Source organism: Dermochelys coriacea, chromosome 11 (assembly GCF_009764565.3).
Source record: "Dermochelys coriacea isolate rDerCor1 chromosome 11, rDerCor1.pri.v4, whole genome shotgun sequence".
NCBI lineage: Eukaryota > Metazoa > Chordata > Testudines > Dermochelyidae > Dermochelys > Dermochelys coriacea.
Window position 1 is genome coordinate 67240436 of NC_050078.2, and position 24461 is coordinate 67264896.

A 24461-nucleotide genomic window follows, 5' to 3' on the forward strand; every position below is an offset into this window, starting at 1 on the left:
TCTGGATGTATCAATAGAAAACTAATGTCCTAGAATAGCTTCTTTCACACTATCCAATAAATCCAGTCTATGGAAGTATTTCCAGGGACTCAGTGGGGGTTGGAATAGAATCCTAATATATTCTGCATAAAAAGTAGAGCAGTACCCTGCATCTTTCCAAATGTTCAGCTTTTCTGAGTGGTACAACTGAAAATATCCTCACCTCAGTCTCCAGGAACCTCCGCAAGGCCCTCTTCTTTTTGATGCTTTTCCGCCGAACATAAACGGCAAATGTCAGGCCCACAATGACGATGATAAAGAGTCCACCAATCACGCCTGCAGCAATCAGGGGGGTTCTACCAATCAGAATCAAAGACTTTAATGCAAGGCAGGGAAACAGAGCAAAGAACAGCTGCATGCATGAAATAAACCACCTGGGAAACTTATGAAGCGTATAGCTCTCAAAATGCAGTCATGTCAGATGATAAGTCAAGGAAAGCTCATTAAGTGTGACATTGCTTTCCATTATCATATCTAGGATATTATTTTTAATGCATACTTGTGAAGTCACGGACAAGGAAACACAACATGCACTTTCATGGCAAATGCAAACCTGCAATGGCAAAATGAGGATACATGTACCAGAAGTTTGTTCTGCAAGGAAGTTAACTAATATGATGTCTTCCTTTTTAAATCCAACTGGATTAACTCTTATTTTTTGCATATTGAGATAAAAAATAACATTGCAATTATGAAGGATTAACTGATACCACTTTGAGCTGTGATCATAAGTTAATCAAGGCTGGTTCTGAAAGAGGAACATAATTCCAGAGACATTGCTATATGGGGCTCTTCAGATAAAGTGCTTAAGATACTGTACTACTGGAGGTGCCATATTTCAATGGAGATGTAAATCTGAAGCCCTGATGTTTTTGCAAGAGTTAGGATGTTAGCTCCCAGTGTCCAAATACATTTCACCTTAGGTAAATATCAGAACTGTGCACAATTCAGCAGTTTTAGTTGATAAGTGTTCAGTGGACTTCTGTTTGGCATGACTTTGCATGTGATTGTACCCCCTAAGTTTTGCTATGATATTTGGGTTCAAACAAATGCCAAAACTCAAATGGCAGACAAAGACTGCCAAGTTAGGTCTTGTTTAAGGTTGAAACCATGTGACACTGCCAAATTATGCATGGCTTTCACAAAAAAAAATACAAATCCCTCCCTGGCATCCACAACTCAGCCCCAGCTGCACAAAAGGTTTGTGAACATCTAGAGGGGGAAGTTCAGCCCCTTTCATCTGGCCATGGATTCCTTGGGAGTATACCAGACCTTTATGACTCTGTTCCCCTAGCCTCTTAATTCAACTCCAGCTAATCTCAAATCCCCATGTCGTATTCCTCCTGGACCTGGCACAAAGAGTTATGTTCTCTTTCAGCTCAAGGAGCATAGGGGAAAGCGTAACCCCTTACGGCTTCTACTCCCACACCTCAGCAGTCTCACTCCAGTCCAACCAGGGCTTCTGATCCTACATCTTGGGCAGCTTTCTGTAAGTATCCTGCTGATGCAGGGTAGTTCTCAGCTTCTCCAGCAACCCCTATCTTTTCTCACCCCAACTCTTGCTGGTCAAACAAATAGCCACAGCTGGAGAGGTAGCTAATCTGTGCTGGAACCCCTTAGTGGTTGTAGTAGAGTAAGTTTTACATACCCCATCACACTTAGTATTACCCTAGCACCTTTGAGCCCTTGTCATAGACCAGGACCCCACTGTGCTAGGCACTGTACAAACATAGAACAAAAGATGGGGCCTGCCCTAAATCGCTAAAAGTGTAAAACAAAAAAGACAACAGATAGACAAATGATGAGTACAAGAAACAATGAGCCAATATTGGTCAACATGGCAGGCTGTGGTCTCAGTGCATCAGAAGCCTGACTGTTGTTAGTTTTTTTTTAGGCACCATGGTAAAAGGGGGATTTGAAGGAGGTTTACGAGGTAGCTTTCCGGATGTTCATGAGAAGCTTCTCCAAAGCATGAGGGGTAGCCTGAGAGAAAGCCCAAAGGTTCCCGTTTGAAAACAAGTGGGCAATTGGAGGTGGGAGTGGACATCTCCATAGCGAGTGAGAGAAGATAGGTAGGGTAGGGATAGGCTGGAAAGACCTTTTAAAGTAAGACAAGTAGTGCATGTTTGATGCGATAAAGAAGGGGAGTGGGTGGAGGGATGCGAAGAGAGGGGTGACGTGGTACAAGTGATGGGCTAGTAAAATGATCTTTGCAGGGGCATTCTGAATGCATACGAGCAGGATAAAATTGCATTTGTCAAGGCCAGAGAAAAGGGTGTTGCAGTAGTCAAGATGTGAGATGCAACCCTGGATGAGAGTTTTAGCTGAGTAGATGGAGATGAAAGGCTGTATCTTAGAGATGTTAATGTAGAAAGAATCTGAAAGACTAATATATTGCCTGTATGTGAGGACCTTGACAGAGATCTGAATCTAAAGATGACACCAAGAATATGGGCCTGAGTGACAGGCGGGATGGTGGTGCTGTCCACATGATCTAGAAAGGCGGTTGTAGGAAGGACTTGGAGGGAAGAGTAAGCTCTGTTTTAGGCATTTTAAGTTTGAGCTGATGGGTAGACACCCATGTCAGAGACAGGCCAATACTTGAATTTGGACAGCAGGAGGCCTCTGTAGAGAGGTAGATCTCAGTTCTTAGCATAGAGATGGTAGCTGAATTTGTGTTTGTGGATGAGCTTACCTAGATATAAGGTGTAGAGAGGGAGAAGAGAAGAGACCAAAGACAGAACTGTGTGGAATTTCCTCAGAATGCTGGAGGGGAGATGATGGAGGTTCTCCAAAGACACGCTGAAGATGATATTAGAGAGGTAAAAACACAGAGTCCTGGAAGCCAAGCAAGGACAAAATTTCACAAAGACCATGGTCAACTGAGCCAAAGGCGGCTGATAGGTCAAGGAGGATGAAGATGGTGCTGAGCTTTCTCTAGGAAGAAACAATTGTAAACTTTGGTGAGAGTGGTTTCTGTGGAGTACAAGGGATGGAAGCTGGATTGAAGAGGGTCTAGGATGGAATCTGAGGAGAGGAACTCCAGACAGTAACAATAAACAGTGCATTCAATGAGCTTAGAAATGAAAAGGAGAAAGGGCAATATTTGGAAAGGCAAGTGGGATCAAGGGTGGGTTATTTTAAAATGGGAGAGACTAAAGCATGTCCGTATTTTGAGGGGAAAGAGCCAGAGGAGAGCAAAGGGTTAAGGAGAAGGGTAAGGGAGGGGATGAGGATTGGCACAAGGAAGATCAGGAGTTGGGATGGAGGTCATTGGCTCATGTAGAGTGATTAGAGTAGGAGAGCAGACAAGACAGTTCTGAGTCTGTGGCAGGAAGGAAGAGTTGTAGGAGGGCAGAGGGAAGGTCGTCAATCATCTCTTTGAAGAAATTGGTGAGATTCTGTGTGGAGAGAGAAGTGGAGGCAGAAGAGTTTGAGGAGTGAGTCAAAGGTGGCAAAAGGTGACTGGGATTGAGGACACGGGATTCAATGTAGTTGGAGAAGTAGAGTTGTTTAGCTAGGAAGACAGAAGATCTAAAGGAAGAGAGAATGAATTTGCAGTGGAGGAAGTCAGCCTGGTGATATGATGTCCACCAGAGAGAGACTGCATTGTGAGAGTGGGAAGAGAAGCAGATGTTGCGGTGTGAGGCAGGGTTGGGGATTGGCTGGGCAGACTTTCCGAATGGAGAGGGGACAAAAGAGAAACAGCTGAAGGAGAGGGAGGGAGGGATGAAGAGAATAAATAATCATATCAATGGAAGAAAAGAAAGAGGAGGCGAGAACTGAAAGCAGATAAGAAGTCATCAATGCAACAGATGGGAATCACAGAAAGGCTAAGTGACAGGGTGAGAGAGAAAGAATTGATGGACAATGCTGAAAGAGATCAGGTGAACGTCAATAAGTGGAAATTCAGACACCAAGAGATTAGAGAGAGCAATGTTGTGACCTGGTGAAAGTTCCAGGAGTTTAAGAAAACATGAAATCATTTTGTTTGGTTTTAGGTGTCATTATGAAAGTTTCACACAACTTGATATTACATTCTGCCTGCCTAAATGTCTCCTTTATTTTCAAATGATACAAAATCAGCTGTATAACATTGCTAATGTTGTTATGCAATGACATCCCAGTTCCCCCACAGACATGGCCGCTTTTCAGTCTGGGGTGAAGTCGTCCCTATATTATATATATATAATGTATGTGTATACACACACACACACACACACACACACACACACACACCTTTCCCAGATCTGAAGAGCAGCTCTGGGTGGTGAAAGCTTGTCTCTCTCACCAACAGAAGTTGGTCCAATAACAGATATTACCTCACTCATCTTGTCTCTCTAGTTTTATAAATACATGTTTTCAGAAAAGTCTAATTTAATAGCTAGAAATCAAGCTGTGAGGTGTTGTACCTCATCATCCATTACCTCTGCTCTTACTATAGTATTTCATTATTTCAGTAGGTAGAAACTCTCATTAAAAAGACATGTAGATCTTAACATTTCTCATACAAATAACAAAACAAAGGCTCTCCCAAAGGAGGTTCTGAAAAAGCAACACTAGTTAAAGCTGTCACTTGGACAATCATAAAATATTTTTTTGTGAAGATGACCTTTCTCTACAAGAGCACGCCTGCACCATACACAGGTGATGCAGAAAAAATGCTTATGGCCTATTAATATCATGTTGTACTGCTGTTGAAAACAGAGGAGTTTTACATTCAGTAACCTGCTGAAAATCCCAATGATTCTTCCAATTGCTTCCTCTGACCAGTCTGAAATCAGACAGATCTGATCAGTCAGAAGCACTGTATCAAATTCAGACAGCATAAATTTAAATCTGCCAAATTTAAATAGCCAGATCTGGGTAATAAAGCTCCATGTTTAAATGTTCACTATCATGCTTACCCATAGGAAAGTGACTAGTCCTTAGGCGCTTAACACATCACTTAGATATTCAAATATTTGTAGGTAATCCAATATTTGTAGGTAATCCAAATCGAGTCTCAAGACCGCAGAAATTTGCATGTGTTATTCAAAACTTCAGGAGCTGAATGTAAACACCCAACTCATTATTATGCCCCCAAAAGTGGCATAGTAGAGATCATGTGGGGCTTGAAACAAGCATTGCTAAGTGTTAACTAATAAGACTTAAGCAATAAAACTGGGGTAGGTTTTGCTTTGGAACAGAATAGTAAACATTTCCTTCATTGTAATAGTACTTCATTTATAGCTCCACCATCATGTCTTAAAAGTCATACAATCTCGCAAACATTACAGAGGGAAAGAGATATTAGATCATCCTGTTCATCTTCCTGCCAATGCTGAGTTCCTCCCCCAGAGTCAAATGCTTTCTCCTGTGTAGTTTTAAATGACAAGCCTTTGACCCCATCACTTTTTTGACATCATAACTGCACTGAAACCTCACATTTCACTCTATTCACTATCATCCCTTGATCACTTTTAGGCACTAATTTTTTTTGCAAGTAACACTCATCTCTCGCTCTCTTTTTTTTTTTTTTTAACGCTTCAGTTTCTTAACTTGCTCTTTTGGTTGTTGTTAAGACTCATTTCATTTCCTGTCTATATTTCTAACTTCACTGAGCCCCTTTGTGTTATTTCTCTACTGTCTCAGGTATTTGCAACACCTCACATTTAATATCATCTACAAATCTCATTAATATGCTGTTTACCCTTTCCTTCCATGTCATTAATAAGGCTCCTTAATGAAAGTGGGCTTAACACCGATCTGTGCAAGGTGGTGTTGATCAGAGTGTAATCGCAGGCATGAAACCTTTTCCCATCATATTTTTTAATCTGGGTCTTTCTTCATGTGCCACAGCCACCTACCCATGGCCTCAGCTTAAAGTGTGACTGGACACAAAACCCCTAATCTCTAGTGGCATTGAGCTTAATCGACTTACATTATTGTTACAAACCAATCTATTTGTGAATGCAATCACCAGTAGTTGCCTCCTCCCGCCACTTTTACTGCAGGCTTAAAATGAACGCCACGAAAATTAAGAGCAATAATGTCAACTGTGAGACATCAAAGGAAGTTCCTCACCAAAGTGGAGATTTTCATAAATCATTTTCAAAACCACTGGGGTCCCAATTCTCTGCTATGTCCCAGCTATGCTAAGACGCAGTAGAGAGTGACAGCTGCAGGAAGCTGGTTGCTGGCTCTGTGATCCTGCCTGGCTCTAGTCGAAATTAGAACAGCTCCAAGCCTGCTCTAACTTCTGTCACTGGTGTAAGCTCTGTACTGAACCTGGCCACAGAAAATCCTTTGGTTACATTGGGGTGGAGAATTCTGCAAAGGGAATTCTCCACTGGCTATCTCTGGCCATTCTAAGGCACAGGTAGTGCCCTGAATCACTATTCAGTCCCTGCTCTACTCCTTGGACAGCACAACTATGCACTACACCCTTACTTGGGGGCAGATTGCAAGGTGCCAATCCAGCTTTTAATTATTAGAAAAATACTCTATAAGAAATATTCTGACTTCTAAACTGGAAACTGTGGACATGTGGCTGAATACTGAAAGCAGGATCCTAGTATCCCCTTTGGAGAAACAGCTATTTTCTTTTAACTGTGTACAGTGTCTTCATATTTAGAAGCATTTAATAGCCATTCCTGCACACCAAAATTGAGAAGAAAGTTCAAAGTTAGTATTCCAAGTATTCCACCCAAATATAAGAGTGCTCAATAGGGGGCACGTAACATTATTCCAACAACTCCAAAACGTCTACAACGCTGCAAAAACCAGATAACACAGCCTAATTACATATAGTAGTGATTTCATACTCTCGATTGGCAAACGGGAGAAAAAGACAAAATGTTGGTCCATGGAGAAAGAAGAACAGGTGTTCTCTCCCCAGCCCATCTTCAGTATTAAACCACATACCATAAAATGTAAATAAATTGAGCTTTGAAGCCTGGTTTTTACAGTGCTATAGGGTTTTTTTTTAAAAAATATTTTAATATATCCATGTAGGATTCATTATCACCTTGAATGCTTGTAAGCAGTAGCTTCTTGCTGTTTTTCTGGTAAGGAGTTCTTTAACTAGAGGCTATCATTTCCTGACAGACAATTCACAAAATCTGCATATGGCATATCCCCCTCCGTAGAGAATTCACATGACCATAATGCTTTACTATTAGAGACCTGCCACTCCTGGAACATACGCTTAGGTACTCTGTAACCAAAATATGAAATTTCCTATTAAGTCAGAATAGCATGTAAATTGTTTTCAAATGTGTTTTAATAGCATCTCTCTCTTGTCTTCACCCATCCTCAGTAAGTTCTACAAGTGGGATTTCTGAAAACATTCCGTGTTAGCTAACATAACTTTGCTCTTCTGAAGTCCATTGAAGTGGGAGAAGAAATAAGCTAACTCTGCTTGCATATATAAAATGGGCCTTGCGTTGTGTTTATTCAGGGAACATTAAACATCTTCTTAGTTCAGAGAATAGTGATTTCTTCTCCACCACTCCTTGTCTATTTTGGCTTGTAAGTAAAGAGTGACTGAATTCAGTGGGGAAACTTGTCTGTATTAGAAAATTTTATCATGTTTAAACACTTTTTAAAAAACAATTAAGTTAGCTGACATAATGTTGGCCACAACTCTATATTCAGTGTAGACAAGGGCCAACCTGTTCAACATTATGTCATCTAGTCATGCTTAAACCTGGATTCCAGCAGGTTTTAAACCAAAACTTACCCTTGTCTACACTGACCACAAAGTCATGGTCAGCATTGAATTAACTAACTCAGCAGTTAAAACTAATGTTTAAACACGATAATGTTTCCCAGTGTAGACACATCCAGTATTGACAAACATGTATTTGTATCCAAAATGTCAATTCTCTTTCACCACATTCATGCCCATCTTAGGCACTGATTCAGCAAGGTACTTAAGTATGTGCATAACTTTAAGTACCTGAGCAACAATAATACTCAGCTCTTTTATATAGCACTTTTTATTCGTAGATCTCAAACACTTTACAAAGAAGGACAGTATCCCTACCCCCCATTTTACAGAGGGGGAAACTGACTTCAGTTAAAGTACTCACATGCTTAGAATTACAGCTGTGCTTGAAAGCTTTACTGGATCAGTGCCAGAGTTCTCAGCACCTTAAAAAATTGATCCCTAGCATCACTCTGGAAATAAGTTCTTCCCCTTCTTAAAATAAACTATTAATCAAGCTGTCCTCAAAACAAATAAAAATCGTTTAACACAAGGTGCCAATGTTTAGAGAAGGTTGTACTTGTTCTGATTATGAGAAAAGTTTTTACTGAAATGGAAGCCAAATGCCAATGTGATGAACAAACACTGTGGGAAGATCAATTAATTGGTAAAAATATGTCCTAACTGTCTCTTAATGTGATAATTTTATGTTTCACTTTAATAGTATGATGGGTAATTTCATTTTGTAAAATATGTGGAGGGACAGGAAGAATAATATGTCTTTAAAAATCAGTCTAATTTGGGACCACAGACACTAATATATATTAATTATAATTGTACAATTATTGCATGGTGTCACTAAATGACAGGTTTAAGACTGTCTAGGTGGCGTAATTATTCATTTCTAAACTAAATTTCCTTAAGGTTAATTTTAGCCCTGAATTTTGAATGCTTGATTTGTGAAAATTAAAACATCCCTGTCTTGTTTTCACCAGAATTGACTGATATGTACTCACAATTTTAACTCCACATCAATATAGGTTTTGCCTGGGAATAAATAATGATGAGGTACCAATTATCATTGTAGTAAAATATAGGTGCTTTTATCTACATACAGTAGAGATGACCATTTGACACTACAGCATACTTGATATTTTTACGCTGAGATTTTTCTCTTCCACCACAAAAAGAAGAAAGGGAAAGTTACTGGTAAGAACTTGCACGATGACTTTGTTTCCAAGCTTGTCATTTAAATGATTAATGCGTCCTATAAAATATGCCGAGTTAGCTCCTGGATAAGGTGGATTGATTTATCAGTGATGGAAAGGCAGCTAAATCCACTAGATTTGACTCACAGGTGAAGCAGATTCATCAAGTCAAAGAACAGTTCATTTATATTCTTGTCATATTTTCCATTTTCTTTGGAAAGAGTAATTTTTGCTTCACAGAAAGAAAACCAGTTTTATCGATAGTGTGCACTGATGAGCTGATTTGTGACTAAGACCATTGGCTTCAACTTAAGCAGCTCCCCTCTGCATACATAAAGAGTACATGTTAGGTCCAATAAACTGAGTTAGGATACGGTACATGGGCTTCGCTATACCATGTTGCATGCAGTTGACTTCATGTTTCATTTTGTGCAAATGACATTATTAAAACTGAAAATGTGCTTTCCTTAAATGTTAAGCATGTAGCACACTCAGTTGTAGGATATCATACATCAGCAGGTCAGTCTATCATGGAAACACCTACTTCACGAGAACCACAGTAGTTTAAATTTGGTCAGACTGTGGTTTTCAGAGTGCACAATTAGGCCAATCCTTTTCTTTACCCAATATTTTACTGGCGTATTAAGTCAATTAAGACAGTATTAAGCAACACTTTATATGGCAGAAAGTGTCATACAACTTGGAGACCTGGATGAGTAAAATATGGTGGTATGACCTAATTCAATCAATGGACAACCACAATTTTAATAGGGAGGTGTGCATAACGGAGAATATAGGTTCCAGGAGACAACACTCCATCTTGACCTGAATGGAAACATCACATGACACTTGCAACAAGAATTGTTGGATAGGATTTTTTTCTTCATTGCTTAATCTCTGTGTCCAAAATATGTAATTCACTCCTAGCAAAAGTGGACAGGTAGACTAAATTCAACTGTGCTATAGTAGCTTCTGCATTACCTTCACCCTTCAACCTCTACAACTTTTCACAGAAAAGGCAGAACTCAAGCATAATTATTCAGAGATTCCACAACCACCTCACAACTTGTGCATAGAGCTGAGTAAATACTGTAAATCCTGGATTACTGGAAATCCATTAGGATTGCAATTGACAGCTCAGTTCAATCAAATGCACACCTCTCTTTATTTACAGTTATGCACAACTATGTACACATGCATGGAAAAGTGTTTGTTCACACACAAAAATTGGGAATAGTTGTTTATTAGCGTGCCCACATGTATGTAAGCCTGGGTATTTGTGAATCAATAGAGCAATCAGTCATTATTCTGCTTTCTAGAATGTTTCAGTCATCCAATCAAGGTACAGAAAGAACAGCAAGTGATTCAGGTGATCAATCACATGCCAAGAATAAAGAACTGAATAGGAACTCTTGGATGCATACATTTTTCAAACAACCAGTTGTATGGCACTTATTTATTCAGGTACAGTATTCTTCCTCTTTTCCTGCACTGAGCTGTTTTTGTAAAGCCATTGTGCACTATTACTTAGCTCCGGTGTTCCACTACAGAAATGGCTGCATTCCAGTGACTGATTAAATGAGTCCCATGATGATCCATGCAAGTTAGGGAATCCCCTAACCTTTACAGAATCTGGGGAAACCCTGACTGGAGGATTCAAAAGTTGCTTCTCCCAATTATAAAACCAGCTCTGTAAGGTTATGGAGCCTAAGAAAGAGGTAAGAATTGGGAACGGAGTAGAGTATTTTAGCTAAAGTGATGAAGTTCATGCACTTGAATTGAGGTCCAGCATTAAAGCACTCTATCAGTGTAATATAAAATATAAACACTAATTACATTGAACATTTGATCCATCCTCAGGTTAGGTTTATAGAGCCTATGATTTCATTCAGCTTCAGTGTCTAGACCACTGCCCTTTCTTAGTGTCAGGCACAAAAGACAATGGAGGAAGGACTCCATGTCAGTCACCCTTTCCTTGGGGGATCCCAACTGACCATCCATCAGAGCACTGACTCTTGCGCTCAAAGTTCTTCATTTTCTCACTTTAGAGAGCAGGCAACCCCTTTAAGCGTGTGTCTGTCTTTGCTGCTGTAAGGCACAATTCTATTTCCTTTGATTGGTTTTTGGAATGCTAGCCCTTCATGGGTATTGGAGTCCCCTTGAGAGCCGTTATCCAAGAGATTAAGAATCACAGTGCAGATTTAATGAAGTTTAGCTTAGTGGTGGTGAACACGGACTCTTCAGTCCCAGCTGTAGAATTATCTAGGATAACTTCAGCTTCCTCGGGCTCCAGGAAGAATTCAGACCAGAATAATTAGAATTGCATCTCTGTTCTGGTGCTGAAGTCCTTTACAAACCTCCTTGTTTCAGAAGTTGTGCTTTCCCGGCCTTTATGACTTCATTTTTTACTTTTCTGATCCTGTGAAGTCATAATCACCGTCAGTTCCCTTAGATGCTAATGAGAGTTCAAGGAGCTCAGCACATCTCAGTAGTAACTTGGCACTCTGCAGAACTGGTCCTATACAGGCCAGTCCTGCAACTTCATCCCATGAGCAGTCCCACTGAAACCAACAGGACTGCTCACATGAGTCAGGGCAGAAGGACTGGGGCATTGGTGGTTGAACCATACATTTTGGCAGGAAACAACTGAGGTGAGAACACAGCTGAAGCAGCGTGCCTGATCTTTGTCAATGGATACCCTTCTGTATGTAACAGTCCTGCAAGTCACCCATATGTGGAGCTCACATAGATTTCAATGGGAATTCTGTTCAACAAGGGTTTGCAAGATTAATCCTTAATTTGGCCATTTAAATTGTATTACACTATATTTGGCATCTATATTACAATGCATGAAGGGTCCATCAGTCTAGCCTTGATGTGTTTTCCTTTTAATAGCACGTTCATATATCTATATCTAAGGTACTATATCATGTGAGTGCTTCTATAAATGATTAGATAGGGTTCCAACTTTCTAATCACACAAAACTGAACACATTAGCCCTGCCCCTGCCCCGAGGCCCTGCTCCCACTCACTACATTCCCCCTCCCTCAGTGGCTCTTTCTCACCTACCCTCACTCACTTTCACTGGGCTGGAGCAGGGGTGCAGGCTCTGGGGTGGGGCTGGGGATGAGGGGTTTGGGGTGCAGGAAGGGGCTCCAGGCTGGGGGGAGGGGCTGAGAGATTCGGCATGCGGGAGGTGGCTGTGGGTTGAGGTGGGGGTTGGGGTACAGGGGGGGTGAGGGCTCTGGGCTGGAATGAGGGGTCTGGGGTAAAGGAAGGAGCTCTGGTTTAGGGGGGGCTCAAGGCTGGGGCTCACCTCAGGCGGCTTCCAGTCAGTGGCTCAGCAGGGCTAAGGCAGGCTAGTCCCTACCTGTCCTGGTACTGCACTGTGCCCCAGTAGCAGCCAACAGGTCCAGCATCTAGGCAGGGGTCCCAGAGGCTCTGAATGCTGCTGTTGCCCTCAGGCACCACCACCCCCAGCTCTCATTGGCTGAGAGTGCAGAGCCAGTACTCGGGGCAGTGGCAACGCGTGGCTCCCCAGCCTAGACGCTGGACCTGCTGGCCGCTTCTGGGGCACAGCACGGTGCCAGGACAGGTAAGGACTAGCCTGCCTTAGCCACACAGCATCACTGACTGGACTTTTAATGGACCGGTTGGAGGTGCTGACTGGAGTCGCCAGGTTCTCTTTTTGACCAGGTGTTCCTGTCGAAAACCAGACATCTGGTCACCCTATGATTAGAATATATTTCCTCTCATAGTCTAGCAACAAACAATGGTAGTAGTTAGTCCTGCATGTGTGTAACGGTGACACACCCCGGTCATCAGCAGGCGGGATCGAACCGGGGACCTCCGGAGCTTAGTGAGTGAGCCTCTGCTGCATGAGCTAAAAGGCAACTGGCCGTTAGCTAAGGCTACAGAGCACTCAATCTCTCTCTCTCTTTAAGTGGTCTCGGTGCCACAAGATGGGACAGAACATCACACCCAGAAGGTGTGTGGGCTACATGTGCACTGATACTTTTTGGTATTCTAATAAATGCCTCAAAATGGCCACGATACTGTATTTATATTCAAACATGTACTCTTGTTATTTCTCATTAAATTCCAAAAATGCAAAATTTATCTTTGGGAGACATATGAGGGAATAAACTTAACCAGTGCTCATAAATATCAAGAAGAATCCATGGTAGATGCATAACAAGGTATACTGTATTTCTGCTTTTGCCTGATGCTACTTTGGGAGTTTCTACTATTATATTACAGGAGTAGCATTCTGTCTGTGAAAATGTCCTACACAAATTATACCAATCATTGGGAAATCCCATTTGATTAAGGGGAGGTGGAGGGAGATAGAAAGTGAAGAGACTGATATAAACAAATGCAAGTCTTATCAGAAAAGAAATGGATATTATGAATTCCAATGCGTAAATAATATCTTCAAGGGTGCTTATGCTAGCCATCAAAATACTAGGATGGATTTGTAACAATAAATCTGAATTTCCTGGCAATTATAATTATATCCATATAGCATTTGGCTTCAATTTAATTTTCTCAACTCCCCCCCCCAGAAGTAAAATAAAAAGAAATCTCAGTGATCAAAGGTATAAAACAGAATTTTCAGTTCTATTTCTGGCCTCCTTTTCAGTCCATGCCAATTGTACTGGATGGGTGGCAAACTTGGGGAGGGAATGTGGTTAAGGGAGGATTATAATACTAAAAATTGCCATGAATAAATCTATTCTTTATAAGAAATAGATGTACCTATTTGGTTAAAGCAAACCTTCATTCAACACTCAAACCAATCTGTTTTTGATGTTTGAAAATTTTTCATTCCCAAGTCCCTTTGCACTTCCTGTTTCGAGACAGAACTGTAACTAGATGTGCTTCAGTACCAGACAAAAGGCTTTTCTTATGCTCTGTCCAGCCTTACCAGAAAGAAGAAATACAAAAAATCTTAATCTTGTGAGTCTTTCAGTTCAATTTTGCAGACTAAATAGGTTCAGATTATTTGGGCTGAACTGGCATCGGCAGCTAAACATATAAGCAAGGACACTGTTCAGAGCAAAGACTATGTTTCAAAAGACCTGATTTCTGCTCCCTGCTTTGCCAGTGATTTGCTGTGTAACCTGGGACAAATCACTGTAGTTCTGTCTACACTAAAACCTATTATCATGTTTGTAACCAGGATGTAACATAATTGATTCCAAATATGGTTTAGGTCCATGGTTAGCACACTGTTCAAAATGGTGAAGAATTGTCTTCATGTGTTTATTTACGTCAATGGGACCACCTAAATGGGTGTATATAACCTGGTTAAACAGTCCTACTTTCTCCCAAATCTCTGTATGGGAGACCAACCCAAAATTCATCGCATATATTGCAAGAGTCACTCGGTGTGCGAGTTTCCAGGCTCTCCAGCTCCCTTCTACCTATGCCAGCCCTTTCTCAGAATATTATTGGACAAGCATCCAGGAAGTGGATGGTGAGCTGGTTTACACATGCAGACATTTCCTTCTGTTGACCTCAGAGGAAACCTCAGTATTCATTTCAGCCAGACAGCTGAACTTGGTACTGTTGGTGCATTCACACAGCTCACTGAAGCTCTGAATGGATATCTAATCAGATAGAAAAGTCAGGACCCTACTCACGATCAAGGAATAAATCCAGAGAGAAGGTCCAACTGCATCTTCCCCCCGGCCCCACCAATCAAAGGTCATTTGCCATACATCACATTTTTAAAATATGTGGAGGGCTAGATTTTCAAGTGAATTTTCAGTGTTTAGGGGAGGACCATGAGAAAACTTGGGACACCCTGTTGGAGAGAACTGAAGTAAAGATGCTGATACATCTTTGGTTTCCTCTTTCCCCTCCTCCCCTTTCTAACTAAATGCCAATCCATCCCCAGTTACAGATCTATCTTTGCTGTGGGAGAGAAACAGTGATTGAAAGATTACATGAACCTGTGGATAACAGGAATCTGGCTTCTGAGCCATTTGACAACTTAACAGAGCCAATTCACACAAAGCTGCAATGGTGAGACAATATTGCACTTTGCCTCCAATTCATCTACATGCAAAGGATATCACTCTCACAAGAAAAAAACGCACACATCTACTGGAAACGGGTATTTTAAAGCTAGAATATCCTTTCAATCAGTTCTGTGTCTGTTATCCTTACTGTGATTTAGACTATGCATATTAATGGCTACTGGCCCATTTTTGATGTGACAATACATCTTTTCCTCCTGAAAGTCATGATGGATAGGTAGACTGACAATTTGCTTCTAGAATTTACCCGGTTCACTGAGAAAGGTTATTAAACTAAGCAGCCCAGGGCCTATCTAAAGGCCACTGAAATCAATGGGAAAAGCTCCTAGTGACTTCAATTGGCTTTGGATCAGGCCCAGAGTTGACAAGTAGAAGACAGATCTGGCTGCAGCTGCATTGGTGAATTGCTAGATTAGAACTCATCTCCTCCAGCCCACTTATTTTTCTGCTGCTTTCTTCTGACCAACCTACACAAGTGTTAAATCCAGAAGAGACCATTATGATAATCTAGTCTGGCCTCCTGCATAATAAGTTGTAGAACCTCACCCAGTAATTTCTGCATTACACTCATAACTTTTGGTAGAACTAGAGCATATCATTTAGAAAGACAAGGAGTCTTGATTTAAAAACTTCATCTGATGGATAATCTACCATCTCACTAGGTAAATTGTTCCAATGGGTTAATTGCTCTCACAGTTAAAAAGATGAATCATATTTGTAGTCTGAATTTCCTCCTGATCTTCTTCCTATTGTCTTCTCTCCTCCTACTTGACCATCTCTTTTGTCTCCTCTCAGTTCTCGACCCAGTGCCCTGCTCTTGAACGTTCCTTGCTCTCCTTGTTTGCCAGATGACCTCCCCTCTTTACAATCAAATTCCTCCTCAAAACTCTATTTCTTCCACAAGGCCTTCCAATAAATGAGGTGTTTAAAAGAAAAAAATGCAATGGTTATCTGGTAATTTGACCGTCAAGCATGTAGCATGATTGTTTTACACGCACCTTTATCGTATGCATGAGGTTACATTTGGACTATACTGACTGCATCTAATTTAGACCCTGATGCTGCAAGGATCAGAACCTTAGACTACAAGCTAGTTGGGATAGCAAACATATTTAATCTGTGGTGCTTGATCAGTAATACATAGTAATATAATTAATAGCCTGTGCCATTTTCTTTCTTCCACTAGGGTGCCTGTTTGTTTGTTCAGTCATCTGCAGTGGATATCTTCAGTTCCCAGACATTTTCCACACTTCTTTGTGTGAGACACAGCAGTGCTTCAGTTGAGCACTTTGTTAGCCAGCAGTGCAAAGAGTTTTAGGATGTGTGTGTTAATTAAAGGTGGCTATTGAACTTGACTGAGCAGAAACGGGGTGTGCAGAAACCATAACCACAGAAGAGTAATTCAAGATTAATATGTTCTTGAGTGACTGAAGCACTCTCTGCATTATTCCTGTAGAACCATCTGTACGGGGCTGTCTACTTAGCCTATGCCTAAAATGGTCTTTGGAGATAAATTAATACTCACCCTTTGTCCCTTGTTAGCTTCTGTTTCTTCATTACCATATCTTATTTCTCACCTCCCTCAGACTTCCTTGGGTTACTGTCTAAGTACTTCTTAAGACTCATCTGAGTTACCCTGTACTGTCAGCTAGATATATCTGCACAATATCTACACAGGATTGTTTAGAGTGTATGAAGTCCTGAGACCTAAAAGTTAAAATGAAATAATTTGCAAAATAACAGGAAATAAGATTTTAAAAAAGCCACTAGAAAGACAAATGAATGATGGCATATTGGTTTGCATTTTTGTAATCAACAGTGTGTGTTATAAACAGGGTTTGGAGGGAGTCTAAGACAAGTTGTTTGAGGAAATGATTGGCATGTTTTTACTGTGAAGGTTGAAGGGAAATTGTATTTGTGCCAATTTTTACTGCACATAAGGCTTCACGAATTTTACAAGTCAGAACTTATATGAAAACTTGTTTCATCCAGTTTTGTTGAACCAAAATCTGGCCTTTGCCTGCATCACTATGTTTTGACTTTCTTCCTGAATTTTTCTCTGAACATTGCACACTTGAAAGTGAGGGATTAGTCGTGTTGGCCAGAGACATGCATTGAGTAGGCAGACATAGTGCAACCCTCCTCTGCCAACAAACCTCCATCAGGACCTGCCAGCACCTGCTTTTCATGTTATCTCTCAACCATTTCTTCTCTTTTTAATAACTTGCTCCACTACGAATGTCTCCAAAAATGATTATCTGCATTATCTGTTGTGGACTTAACAGCTGACATGTCTGGAAGGAAGCCTCTGCTTACCAGGGTATCGAGCTGAGTTTGTTAAAAGTTTAGTTCAGATTGAAAAATAATATGAGACATTTGTTAAAATTACAGTCTTCCCTCAAGGCAACTTCCTTGAGGATGTCAAAAGGTTACACCAGCAAAACCCATTACCCACATGTTCTAAAGAGAATGCATCTTTGGGTAAATCTACACGTCCCTTGGAGCCTTTGCATAAACGGCACTGACTTCAAATAACTCCATAATACTGAATAGACTCCAAACAGCACCTCAAAGCAATGCATCTTTAAGAGGAAGAAACCAACCAACCGTCTGCATTGAGGGACAATCCAAGGTGCTTAAATACCTTGTTAATGAGCGGGGCATAATACCCGAGATAAATATAGATCCTAAAATTTCTACCAATAATGTAAATTCATACTCAGGGAAGAACACTTGTCCCCAAAAGCACCACATTATATATAAATTCAGACATAACTTTTTAAAATATGCCAATTATTTACTCAGACAAAATACATGGCTCCCTCGGGTGACTGTGGGCTTGAGCCCAATCCCATTGAACGCTCTTGGTCACCTTGCTCAGCTTGAAAACTCAGAAGTAACATCATCACCGAACTCCTAACAATTAAATGTGTATTTCACTACAATGATGGGTGTACATTCGCTTCTGGCCAGGCATTAGGGCAGACCAAGGACCTGAGGTACTGAAGCCAGAGGGAACTGGAAGCTACTATCTAGTGGCGAGATTCACTGACTGCATGACTACACAATACCACAGCTGAGCTTCAAACAAGGAGCCTTGTGATCCTGTCGTTAGCAAACAAGCCTAAAGAAGACCTCATTTGGAAAACGATGTTTACATCCTTTACAGCTAGCATGTTAGAATAGGCAGCTAGAACAAATGGGGGCTAGAGATCATCAGGGAATGCCAGATCACCTAATGAACCCCTCACCTTTAACTTTAGATGCAACATGAAAATGAGTCTCTCGCTGGGTAATGAGAGAGAAAAAAAGACTGTTCTTCAACTACAGGGTGCATAACGGAAATAGAGACAGTGTCACGGGATAGGGACAGAGCAGGAGTCAGGCCTAATGGTTAGAATGAGAGCTGCTAGCCAGGAACTGGAGCCCACGATCAGAGCTGGAGTTAGGAGCCAGAGCCCAGCATCCAAACCGGAGTCAGGGGCCATATGCCAGAGCCAAGGGTCAGAGCTGAAATAAGAGATCAGGAACTGGAGCCAAGGATCAGAACCAGGTTACCTGGAGTGAGGCAAGGCTGAGGCCAAGGCAGAAGTGGGCCTGAAGCAGGACTGGAAACAAAGCAGGAGGAGTGGGAAAAAGCAGGCACAGGAGCTATTGCAGCCATGAAGAATGCTTTGAGCAGCGGCTGCTGGGCTTAAGAGCCGGTCTGCTGACTCTTCCAACCAAACAGGTGGCATAGCCAATGAGGCAGCCGATTACAGGCCAGCTGTGCTCGTTAGGTTGCCTGGAGACTGGCTCTGCTGCAGGCCCTGCTTTCTGACAGACAGGCGCTGCTTCAAGACAAATCATAATAGCAATAATCTAAATCAAGGACATATGTATTGAAGAGCTGAAGCCCTCTCTCAGAATGGGCAAATCAGTTCAAGTTAAATGAAAAGTGACCTCCACTTTCTCCTAAAACTTGAAAAGAACCTAAACTGAATCTTCTGACAAGCAAAAGGATTTGGGGGAACTGCCGTATACTTTTTAAAAAAGGAGTACTTAACAAATTTATTTGAGCATAAGCTTTTGTGAGCAACAGCTCACTTCATCGGATGTTAGTCTCTAAGGTGCCACAAGTACTCCTTTTCTTTTTGTGAATACAGACTAACACGGCTGCTACTCTGAAACCCATATTTTTTAAGTTTTCTAGACTTCTGGGTGTCCTTGTTCTGGCTGGTACTGGAAGCACATCTCTTTGCATTGTATTTCTATCCACCTATAGTAGAAAACACCTCCAATTTTGAGGTATCCAGTCTAGTTTTGTAGACACACAAAGTTTAGATGGTTCTGCTAAGTATCCAAATTTTTATCTACAAGAACTTCCAAATATCCTGAGATTCAACCTTCACTAGTCTTCATTTTTCTCCGTAATTTTCCCACGCCCGTCAGTATGATGATGCAGATCAGTTCCCTGTGCAAACTCCTGCCTAAGTGGCTTTGGCAACATTAGGTTGCTGGGCAGAGCATAGAGAAGCATATTATCATCATCACAAATCATCAGGGTTCAAACTTACCATCAGAAAACAGTAACAGTCAGTGGAAGAGTATGGATTGGATTTTTCAAAAGTACTGAACATTGGTCTAATTCAGTTTTCATTGAAGTCAATGAGTTAGGCTAAAACAGAGTGCTTTTGAATATCCCAGACTATGTAGACGACTGTACAGTTCCATCTGACATCTCAGTAGATTTTTTCCCCCTCTAGTCATAATAAAGAAGACAAAGAGCAAAATGCTTCTGCAACATGGTCAAGAGCCATGAAGCGGAATCGGTTTCACACAGGCAGGGTGTTGCATGTGAAATGAATGATTTAGAACACCCTTCCAGTTCAAATACAAATTCAGTTATTGGTAAGTCTTTGCTCAAAAGCTCAAAAGTACCAATAATTTACATGGCATTTTTCCAGCATGTTACTTCACTTCATAGTATGAAAAAATGTATATACACAATAAGAGAAAGTAATTCAACATGATGGCATTTGATTTGCTAATGCTCTGAACCTGCACAATTGCTGATGTTTATGGTAATCCTTCATCTTTTGGTAATTATTGTAGTTCAGTATTTTGCGATTAGCACCATTGAAACTTATTAATTTCTTACAATTGTAACAAAATGTTATTGGCTTATGATTATGTATTTGCAGGTCTCATGGCTCTGTGACTAGAATCCCTTTTAACAAATAAAAATCTTGTATTTCCACTCATATAAAACAAACTGAAGAATCTAAGTCTGAAGTAAGGTTAGTTCAAGTTATTTGCTATTTCTAATCGAATATTGAAAAAGCTTTGGAAAATAACTGCAGAGTAACACGAGAGAGAAAGAGAGAGCAAAGAATTAGTGAGTGAGTGAAGAATTAGCAAAGTAGTGTACTTTGTGGATTGTAAATTAATTCAATCTAATTTGTATTACATGGTAACATCTTGGTGTGCAGGGTTTAACCATCTTGTAAATAAATCAAGCACTGTAAAATAGTAGGAAATACTTTACACACACACACACACACACACACTCACGAATGGCTCTATCCCTGGCCAAAAGGCAATCCATCTTTTATAATAATGATGTGGTTTAACATTAGAAATTGACATGAAGAAATCTATCCAAACAGATTTGACCCTGTGAATACCCACAACACAACTACACTAGCAATACATTTTCCATTGTATGCAACAATTGTAGCTTCTTCATCTTTCCACAGATCAAAAAGTGAAGGCTAGGGCCACAGAGAATGATGTGATGTTGAGACTTTAAAATTAAATACACTTTGTCATGTATATTGTTCACATTTAATAAGAGGGGCAAATCCTGCAACAGTATTAAGGCAAAATTGAAGAAAGTCTGCAGGCTTTCGTCCACACTTATTGTATGTTAAATATTAATGAATTATTAAGAAATTATTCACTGAGTCTTAAACACTGCATCTTACATACTTTTAAAGCTCAATGAATGAATTTTTAATAATAAATAGATAATTAATTTATAATATCCTATTAAATCTATATTAAATCCTCCTTTGAGGCAACTGAATTAACAAACAAGACTGAAGGGATGAACAGTGCAGCCATGCCCCAACAAAGTCACTTTTTTCACTGCACAATATCACTATACATGGAAGTTCACTATTATCAGAATTGTAATTCATACACTGCAATTTACTGGAAGAATTTCAAGCTTCTAATCAACCTCACTCTTATTGGAGTTTACCTATATCTGAGATCACCAGAAGCATGTCTCACTGGATGTGTACACACACACTATGATGACAAAAGCAGTGACTGCGATAAGTTATATAAATAAGAGTAAGAAATGCCAAATATAAGGTTGCACGTTGCTTATCAGTTTTCAGTTGCTCAGAACTTTTCAGTTCAGTCATTTTCAAGTACTTGGAAAGTTTTAAAACAAATACAAATTTCCTCTCCTGAAACAATTTTTGCAACCTACTTTATCAGAATAGCTCTGCGGCTGAAACGGTTTGTGGCAGAGAGATGAAATTTGGGTATGGAAATAACCTTCATTGAGGAGAGATGCCTCTGAGCGTGCTGATGTAATTTGGTTGTGATTTGACCGAGAACTGTACATTAAGCATGCACGATATATTTTGCATTGTGCTTCTCGCAAATCTGAAAAGCATGCACTCATGAAAGGCTGTGGTGAAGGTGCATGAATAGGTAACCTAGTTACGTACTGAAGTTAGGATTAGGGAGGGTTATTGCAAGACTTGCCAAGATGTTCTGAGGCTAAGCCAAGTGAATTCTTTGGCCCTTGTAATTTGCAAAGGGCACTGTGTTGCAGCGCACTTTAGGCTGCGTGGTGGGCCACATAGGAATCACTGAGAATGTTGGTCGGTGCAAAAGGATTGCAGAGGCCTGCTTGCATATTTGGTAAGGTTGGGCAGTAGAGAGCACTGCTCTAATGTACCGGAGGAGCTCTGTAGCTCGGGAAGGCAGGAAGGTGTAGCACACACTGTGTAAGATTATATTTGATAGACACTATGTGATTATGTCATTAAAGAGCACTGTAACTATTCATTCACACAGGCGGGGCTGTATTAAGGTTGCACGTGCAACCTTATCTTTGGCATTGCTTACTTTTGAGTGCTTAGCCACACAATCAAGTTTTGCATGCACTGATCATGATCATTTACTGCAGGGAGATGCTGTCTATCAGGAAGAGTAGCGAAAGTCCCGAATTGCCTCAGTTCATTGCATTGCACTCCTTTACTTTACTCACTATAGTGCCAAATCTACTGCCTTACTCTAACTTTGAGCATCTGGCCTTTTTACAGGGGTCTCAAGGCAGTGGGGAGTGGGAATGTAATTCTCCCTTCTGCAGGCAGCTACTGCTGCATCTAATGGAGCCCCTCCTCTCTCCCTTCATATTAGGCTGTTGCTGTTGGTAGCTCCTCTGAGGAGCAATCCCCCCTGCTTGGTTTCTACGCTTCCTCTGATCGGCTTCAAGCCCGCATAAGCAGTAGCTCATGCAGAGCGCTGATAGGGATAGAATTCATAGCCCACAGTGGGTTTCACTGTATGTATATACAAGTCCTGCTAAATTCATTACTGTTATCTACATTATACCAGCACCTAGAGTCTAAACCCAAGATCAGAACCCCATTGTGGCAGGCATCATGCACCCACATAGCTGGAGACTGTCTCTGCCCTAAAGAGATTACTGTCTAAATATGCAAGACAGATAAAAACATGGGAGAGGAAAAAGCAGCACCAGGAGGGAAGTGACATGCCCAAGGTCACCTACGAGGCCAGTTGCAAAGCCAGGAATAGAACCAGGTCTCTTGAGTCCCAAACCAGTGCTCTAGCCACTAGATCAACCCGCCTCTCATGAGAAACATGACTTTATCTGTCACTCTGCTTTATCCTAGAGGGATAAAAGTGTGACCTCAACCATCAAATCCATAGAAGTCAGGACCAAAAATAGTTTTTCTATTCTTTTTCAATATTTAAAAATACAATCCGTGCCCTGAATTGATCTGTCCTGCAACTGTATTAGAAAGTCTCTCTGGAATAGTATATTTTACCCATCAAGAGGTAGGTTTATAGTTTTATACTCACAAATAAATCTTATTTTCCCCCCTTGGAGTAAATTTTTATGGGGAGAGCTTTTTGTGGGGCCTATTTGGTTTTTTTCACACTCTTTCAGGAATGGCTGTAATTATTCTATAAATAACTTGAACATATGGAATGCTTTACTCCAAGCACTGGAACAGAGTGCTATAAAAATGATGAGCACTCATAGTTTATTAGAGGTGAGTTTCCCTTCCCCTCTCATGTGTTCTGTACTATTGACGTACTGTGAAATTCTAATGAAATCACACTGTGTAGGCAGTTATGAAACAGCTATGAAAGGATCTGCCAGCATTACAAAGGGTTTACTGTTAATTAGCTCTTGTATACATACACTGTATATAAAAATAATCTTTTGTTTGTGAAGGGATGATTAGTTGGGAGAGAGTGCTTTGTTAATAGGAAGAAAGTATGAGGATATTGTAATTTAAGTTAATAACTACATATCGTTTTATGTAACCACTTCACAGTGGGGGACCAGGCTAATTAGCTTCTGTTAGTTAAAAGAAAACATGAAACCCATTTAGTTAGGGTATAAATCAATACAGGTTTATTCCGGGAACATCATAAGGTGCTGTTTCCTTGCCGTTTCCTCCCTGATTACATCTTCAGTTTTATGATAGATCTCAGACCAGAAAAATAGCAGCTTCAGCCCTTACTTAAATAATTATTTTCATTTCAATTATAGCTTGAATGCTTCATCTGAAAGTTTAAATACTGGAAACTTAGTGAAACATAGATATTCCACACAAAGATGGACTACAAGCCATCAGGAACAGTATCCCCGATAATGTCACGGCAAACCTGCGATTTTGTGACTTTGTCCTCACCTATAACTATTTCACATTTGGGGACAATGTACACCATCAAATCAGCAGCACTTCTATGGCACCCGCATGGCCCCACAGTATGCCAACATTTTTATGGCTGACTTAGAACAACGCTTCCTCAGCTCTCGTCCCCTAATGCCCCTACTCTACTTGCGCTACGTTGATGACATCTTCATCATCTGGACCCATGGAAAAGAAGCTCTTGAGGAATTCCACCATGATTTCAACAATTTCTATCCCACCATCAACCTCAGCCTGGACCAATCCACACGAGATCCACTTCCTGGACACTACGGTGCTAATACGCGATGGTCACATAAACACCACCCTATATCGGAAATCTGCTGACCACTATTCCTACCTAATGCCTCCAGCTTTCATCCATACCACAAGATCCATTGTCTACAGCCGAGCTGTACAATACAATCGCATTTGCTCCAACCCCTCAGACAGAGAAAAACACCTACAAGATCTCTATCATGCATTCCTACAACTACAATACCCACCTGCTGAAGTGAAGAAACAGAT

The 24461-nt window shown here is 40.7% G+C and overlaps 1 protein-coding gene across 6 annotated transcripts in view; it reads right to left on the reverse strand.

The window, feature by feature from the left end:
• The window catches only part of ERBB4 (erb-b2 receptor tyrosine kinase 4), a 1003508-nt gene that overhangs the window by 174509 nt on the left and 804538 nt on the right, over positions 1–24461 (reverse strand). For all 6 annotated transcript variants that reach the window (XM_038422011.2, XM_043505695.1, XM_038422006.2 and 3 more), the window contains one exon: positions 203–335. In XM_038422011.2, the coding sequence (XP_038277939.1) occupies positions 203–335 (133 nt within the window). The remainder of the gene's footprint in view (positions 1–202; positions 336–24461) is intronic.